The sequence below is a fragment of the Halyomorpha halys genome, unplaced genomic scaffold (assembly GCF_000696795.3).
Source record: "Halyomorpha halys isolate HHAL.00 unplaced genomic scaffold, Hhal_1.1 Scaffold2886.1, whole genome shotgun sequence".
Taxonomy (NCBI): domain Eukaryota; kingdom Metazoa; phylum Arthropoda; class Insecta; order Hemiptera; family Pentatomidae; genus Halyomorpha; species Halyomorpha halys.
This window is the reverse complement of record NW_027112570.1, coordinates 38,591-45,246: the sequence shown is the minus strand read 5'-3', so window position 1 is coordinate 45,246 and position 6,656 is coordinate 38,591. Positions and strand designations below refer to the sequence as shown.

Genomic DNA, 6,656 nt, shown 5'->3' with positions numbered 1-6,656 from the left:
ATTGTGCAATAGGTAGTTTTCAGGATATTGAGCATAGAATAATCAAAAATACGTTAAATTTCAGTTTTTTCTTTAATAAAATAAACCTTTGTTGTGACCTTTAATAGCTCAATGACTACTTTTCAAGGGCAATTAATATTCCTATTGGTTAGTCTAGACCAGAGGTTCCCATCTATTTCGGTTTGCGGCTCCCTAAATAATCGTATTTTTTTCCGCGGCACCCTTAATACATCAGATTGTTTTCTCAATTTTTGACTCTTGAAAAACTTTCCTCTTTAAAAGCAATTACTCATTTAACAGCGAAAAATTAAAGACAGATACTTACTATTTAGTGACTAAAGCATGGGTGGGGAAGCCTTGCTTGTGGACCAGCCTTTCAAAAGAAAACAATAAAAGACTCGAAAGTTGCTAAATTCTTGGAATTTTAACAGCATACATGATCGTTGGCAAAAAAATTCTAAAAAAATTGTCGAATTGTTTAATTGAATATTTCATGGCACCCCAGGGAGCCAGGGTTCACACTTTGGGAGTCACTGGTCTAGACGAAAAATTCGAATTATTTTTTAACAGAAAATGTGCATTATTGATTGAAAAAATACTATTTTCATCAAAACAAAATTTTGATGAGTCTAAATAAATAAAATAACAAAAGTGGAAACTTTTTACCTCTGGGTATAAGAAACTCAATTAAAAAAGTTAACTATTCATTGTAAATTAGTTTCTAAGTATAGAACTTCAAATTTCCAATAAAGACACTTGACTATATTCCATCTGTTTGAGCTTTTCATGGTCCAACTCAGAATTACTTTTCTGAATTTTTATATGTTCTGTGAAAAATCAAATTATTCCAGAAATTAGTACTTTGCAGACAACTTATTTGCCATTTTGTCACAAATTTCCAGCAAAGATGAAAGCAAAATATTAAGTCGGTAAAAGTATGACTAAAAAAATGCCAAATATGAAATTTTCCAGAAGTGTGGAGAAATCTTCCTCCTTTGTCTTGTCTCAAGAAGTTTATGAAATTGAAGTTCACAAACTTATCACAAAGATATTGTCTTCGTCCATTAACATTAGAAGGGAGGCCTGGTGGGTAGTCATTACTTATTTTCCAGGATTTGATATATATTAATTCTTAATAAAAAAGCTATAAGTATAATGTAAATTAATTTGAGCAAAGAGAAGTATTAATTTTTTTATTGTAGAAAGATAGTCCAGGTGGCGCATCAATAAAGGTGTCAAAATAGTATTACGGTCAACTATTTCTTCTAATATTAATTTTTTTATTTATTATTAAACACATTTTTTCATTTATTTTAGCGTTATTTATTAAGCAATCATAATTTTAAGCCCCATTTACATAAATATGGCCCAGGTTTGTTATAGGTCAAAGTCATGGTTCAAGGTACAATTAAATTAATTGTACCTTAGGTCACTTACTTAAAGACAAGTTTTTTTTAAGTGAAAATCTATATATAATATAATAAAGCAAACTAAGTATCTTCGAACAATGACTAAGCTCTATTTGGAGCTTCTAAAAATTGTTATTTCAGAAGCTATGAAAGCAATAAAAATACTGACCCTAAATAGACTTATTCTCCCTATTATATATTTAAAAATCCTATTTTTATTGCTTTAATAAAATATTAAAGGAATAAGAAATGATTATTGAAAGACTTAAAATTTCATGACAAAACCTACTTATACAGATGAATGACAAAGGTAAAAAAAATAAAATATATATATATTATATATTATAGTTGACAGTATTATTTCAAATTATGAAGAAAATGATCAGGGGTGCGGTCAAAAGAAAACAAAAATAGTTAACTATTTATTTGCCAAGGTTTCACCCCACTTTGTAGACCTTCATCAGAGCTACAAAAACTAAAAATATTTCGACATTGAGGGATAATAACATACAAAAAAGTAAATTAAGGTAGGGTTAAAATTATATAAAAATAAGAGAAAATTAAATAATATACAAATAAAAAAAGAAAAAGAAATAAAATAGACAATGATAAGAAAAAAATACATATTATGTCAACTATTAGGTTAAAAATGAACAGGAGACGTAATAACACATAAAAATAGAAAAGTAGGAGAAAACAAAATTTAATACACTAAAAGACGGAAAATAAAGAAATAAGTTGAGATTAAATAAAGGTTTAAAAATAAAAAATAAAATTAATGATAATACATTTTTAACCTAATAGTTAACGTGATTTTTTTAAATATTCTTATCATTGTTTATTTTCTTTCTTTTTTTCTTTCACTTGTATATTACTTTCTTTTCACTTATTTTTAACCCTGCCTTAATTTACCTTTTTGTACCTTATTATCCTATAATGTCAGAATATTTTTAGTCGTTTTTGCATCTTTTTAGTCCTGATGAAGCTCTTCAAACTGGGACGAAACATCGGCAATTAAATAGTAGTTAATGATTTTTGTTTTCTTTTTATCACACCCCTAACCATTTTCCCCATAATTTAAAAAAATGAAACATTAATATTTCAACATGATACAAAATCTCAAGAATTTAGGGCAGGATTAAATATCTTCTACTAGTTTAAAACAGTCTTGTAAGCTAATAGTCGTGGTGAAATTTATTATATTTTTATAAAAATTAAAAATATACATTCAAAACAATATTTACAAAGTTCATAATCAGGATGAGCATTTAAATGAATACAAAAAACTTTTATATTAAATGTTATCGTTTACTGAAACTAAAAGACTTCAATTTTGAAGATACATTTGATTTTTTGGTTAAAGAATTACTACTTTCTGGTGAAATCTTTCTTTTTTTGCTGAATCCTGTCTCAGGAGAAGGGATGTCATTTTTACCAACTTCTTCCTGTAAATAATAAATCATGATTAGAAAGGGATACAAACAAAAATAACAGTTAGAAGGTAATTTATTAAAGAAATATATAACTTGAAGTAATAACAGCCAATAGGTTTCAGATAAATCTTAGGTTGACAGGAACAATTTTGTAATATTATTAAATATCCCTGAACACAACCTGTTCTGTCTCAGTTTATCTTAGACTATCGATTTCTGATTTTCAGTATTACTCTCTGTGGTATCTTTGCATCAACGAGCTTATAACTATTTTTTTGTATTATATTTTTCATTTGTATGATCACATCAATAAGAATGGTTTAACAATCAATTATTACCAATTATACCAATTATTACAATTATTCAACAAATGGATTAACGTTAACTAATTTGTAAATGTGATAATAACTACTTGTATATTTAGATAATTAATGATATAAAAATTTCCTAAATAAAAAAATTATTAAAATATAAGTAGATGGTCAGGGTTATGGTCAAAAAAAGAACAAATAGTTTAAAACTATTTGTTCTTTTTTTGACTGCAACCCTGACCATCTGCTTATATTTAAATCTTTATGATAAACTATATATACATATATATAAAAAAATTATTAAGTTTTTCATTTGCATTATGAATAAAAAAAAACAATTTTTTTCTTCACAAAATATAATTATATCTTTTTTTTTTATGTTTAACTCAATTAAGATAGAATCTGATTCTGGTATGTATTTTTTTAGTATATATTATTATTTTTATGTCATGATCAATTTAAGTTTTAGATTGCAAAATGTCGTAATAATGAATAGTTTAGAAGTAATATTAATAATATCAATATTTTATTTTATCGTTTGGATTGTAAATAGTTTACATTTTATTGAGTGGGAAAAAAATTATAAGTGCAAAAAAAAAAATTACAATAGAATGAATAAATAAAAATTACCTTACATATTATAATTACATTTTCCAAAGTTGAATAATTGTAATAAATACTGTTCACAAATGTATTTTTTAAGTTTTCATTCCTAACAACTTTGAAAATAAATATTTCCTATTAATTAGAACCGTTAATAGCAAAATTAAAACATTGTGAAAGTCAAAGTGTTAAATGGGCTTTCCTACCTGGGATTCCTCTACAAGCAGATGACATTTAGAAAAGCCATACTCAAAGATCACAATTTCCGTTAGAAATTTTTTTTTTATCAAGTGGCCATATCAAATATTTAATTTTAAATCATTGATGTTCATAAATGTTAAAAAAAAATTAAGTTTCTGGGAAACTTCATACAACAAAAGTGTTCAGTAGTTTATGATAATGACTAAGATAAAGGTAAAAAATACAAAAAAGTAATTTTTTTTTCTTTTACAATGAGTTAATTTTAGAGAACTACATGCAAGTACTAGAAAAAAAAAGTATTTGTCCATAAAATAAAACTAGTATATTAGTTCATGATTTGAGAAAGAAAAATTTATTACCGTGGATTGGTTAAGAGTTGATTTAGTAGAGCTTTCCTGCCTGTAAAGCTTCATTCCAGCCATCGCTAACTCACCCTCTTTAAGAAGAGGATGCTCTTCTTGTATCCTAGATCTGTTGTTTTCATACCAGTCAAGGAAATTCATTTTGGACTCAGCAGCGGAAGTGTTCTACAAAAGAAAAATTTTATTTATTTTTTTTATTAACTAGAAAGAATAATAAAATACATTAGGTCTTACAAGATAACAATTGCTAAATCCATTACTTGGTATTAAGAACAGAAATAAAACAAAATACTTCTAATCAAATTATTTAGGTTTTGCTTTTCAGCATACTATTTTTGTGATACCCATAATTGTTTAAAACACAATGGGGAACTCAGGCTATGGGTTTCTGGGTTGACAAAGTTTAGGCATACGTAAGGTTCTTGAGCTTCTAATTAGCTCAAATTTTGTCAGTATTTCGTACTCTTGCAACTCTGTTTTTCCCAAAGTTTATTAAACTGTGTTGGCTCCACCTGCTGTTTCCTTTTCTAGATCCCTTTCCTTCATTTTTGCTGAGATGCGCTTGGTGAATACAAGTGCAGACAAACTGAAAGATTTTCAATACTGAAGTTGATATCATAGATATATCTTCAAAATTCAATATTACTTTTTATGATATAAATCCATTTTTTGATGTTTTACTGCTTCATTTTTATTTATTTATTTTTTTGTAACTAAATACTATCCTTATGGGCTCAAACTAGGTAGGTTAGCACCTTATTCCAGCAAGAGAGAATCTCTTAGTAGGTTTGTTGCTAAATAAATGTTAACAGCCTCTCAGAGTACTCCTCAAATGTATTCAAAATAAATAAGAGGGGGAAATTTACAAAAAAAAAATGTCTTTAGAGATTATGATATAAAATGAATTTTATTTCCCAAATGTGTTCAAAAAAGTGCATATTTACACTTACTCCATCCGAAGCATTCTGGTCCTCCTCTTTGGTTTTTTTAAAAGGGTTTCCAATTCTCCTAATCCTCAGAGGTTTGGGACTCATCTGTTCCTTCTTTTTTTTCAATTTTAAAATTAAATTTTCTTTGACTAAAAATAATAGAAAACAAGTTAAAAAAAAATTGAAGTTTATTATTCTGAATTTATGCAACTATGATAAAAATGTTCAAACTAAGTAACAATAATAGAAAATCATCAGATAACACATATAATAAGTGAAAAAGACCTGAAATAATTAATAAAAGAAATTCGCTGAGAAATAGTGCATAAATTAACTTTTCTTTCAATTGTATGTAAATAGTAAATTATTAGATATTAGGAGGATAATTTATTTATTATATGTTAGTTTTTTCTTTTAACTATTCCTTATATATAAGATAAAAAGCATGTTTTTTTATGATGGAATCTAATAAACCATAACAGGTAATTCAGAAAGAAACAAAAGGAAGATATACATAACAACAGCGGCAATATTAGCCTAACTCAGATCATATCATCTGAATGCACACATATAACAAAGAACCTATGAATAGATCTTGGATGATGGGCGGATTCTGTGGCAGATGATCCTGCTATATTTCTAAAACAGCTTTTTGAATTTGGCCTAAAGTTGAAGAAAAGTAAAAAAAAAAAAAGAAGGACTAAACACAATTTCATCAGATTCGATGAACTACTTTCACTTGTGAAAACTCCTCTCACCCGACTCAGAATAGGACATACCTGATTGACACACATCCACCTCATAACAGGAGAGGCCCCTCCAAAATGTTCGAAATGTCATAGTAATCAGACCTTCATTTTTAAAGAATGTAATCACTACAAATTACCTCTGAACCAGTTAGGGATATCAACAAATGTTCCAATGGCATTGAGAAAAGACGAATCCGTAATAGAAAGTCATTAATTCATCCATAAGACTAACTTAATAATCAGCCTTTAATTAATATAATTATCTATTTATCTTGCCTTATTTTTAAAATTAGAATAGTTACTTATCTACTTTTCATCATCCTTTCCACTATCGTTACAATTATTAAACAAATTATAATTGCCTAGCTAGATAATATTTCAAATCTCACGGAAATGAGTCCCACTGGTGTGGATTCGTACACCATACCAAAGGTATGACTGTAGAACAACTAGACCTTACCAAAACCAACAACCAACGGGTGTTGATGACCAGGCTGTTAAATGCCCTTTTTCCTACAACAGCTCACCCTACAAATTTTATTTTCAAACAACAAATCATTTACCTTGAAATGTAAGTAATCACCTATACAGTAGGACCCCCATTATCCGTGGCTCTATTAACCGGGATTCCAGTTAACCGGGGTTCAGAGTAGCTTTTT

General features: G+C 27.6%; 1 protein-coding gene across 1 annotated transcript in view; it reads right to left on the bottom strand.

Moving 5' to 3' along the window:
* Positions 1–2,619: 2,619 nt before the first annotated feature.
* Positions 2,620–6,656, bottom strand: part of Ctf4 (Chromosome transmission fidelity 4) — a 16,774-nt gene continuing 12,737 nt past the window's right edge. Inside the window, exons 16-18 of the mRNA XM_014437614.2 lie at positions 5,270–5,397; positions 4,317–4,484; positions 2,620–2,854 (exon numbers count right to left, since the gene is read on the bottom strand). Of these exons, the coding sequence (XP_014293100.1) occupies positions 2,711–2,854; positions 4,317–4,484; positions 5,270–5,397 (440 nt within the window). The 3' untranslated portion in view covers positions 2,620–2,710. The remainder of the gene's footprint in view (positions 2,855–4,316; positions 4,485–5,269; positions 5,398–6,656) is intronic.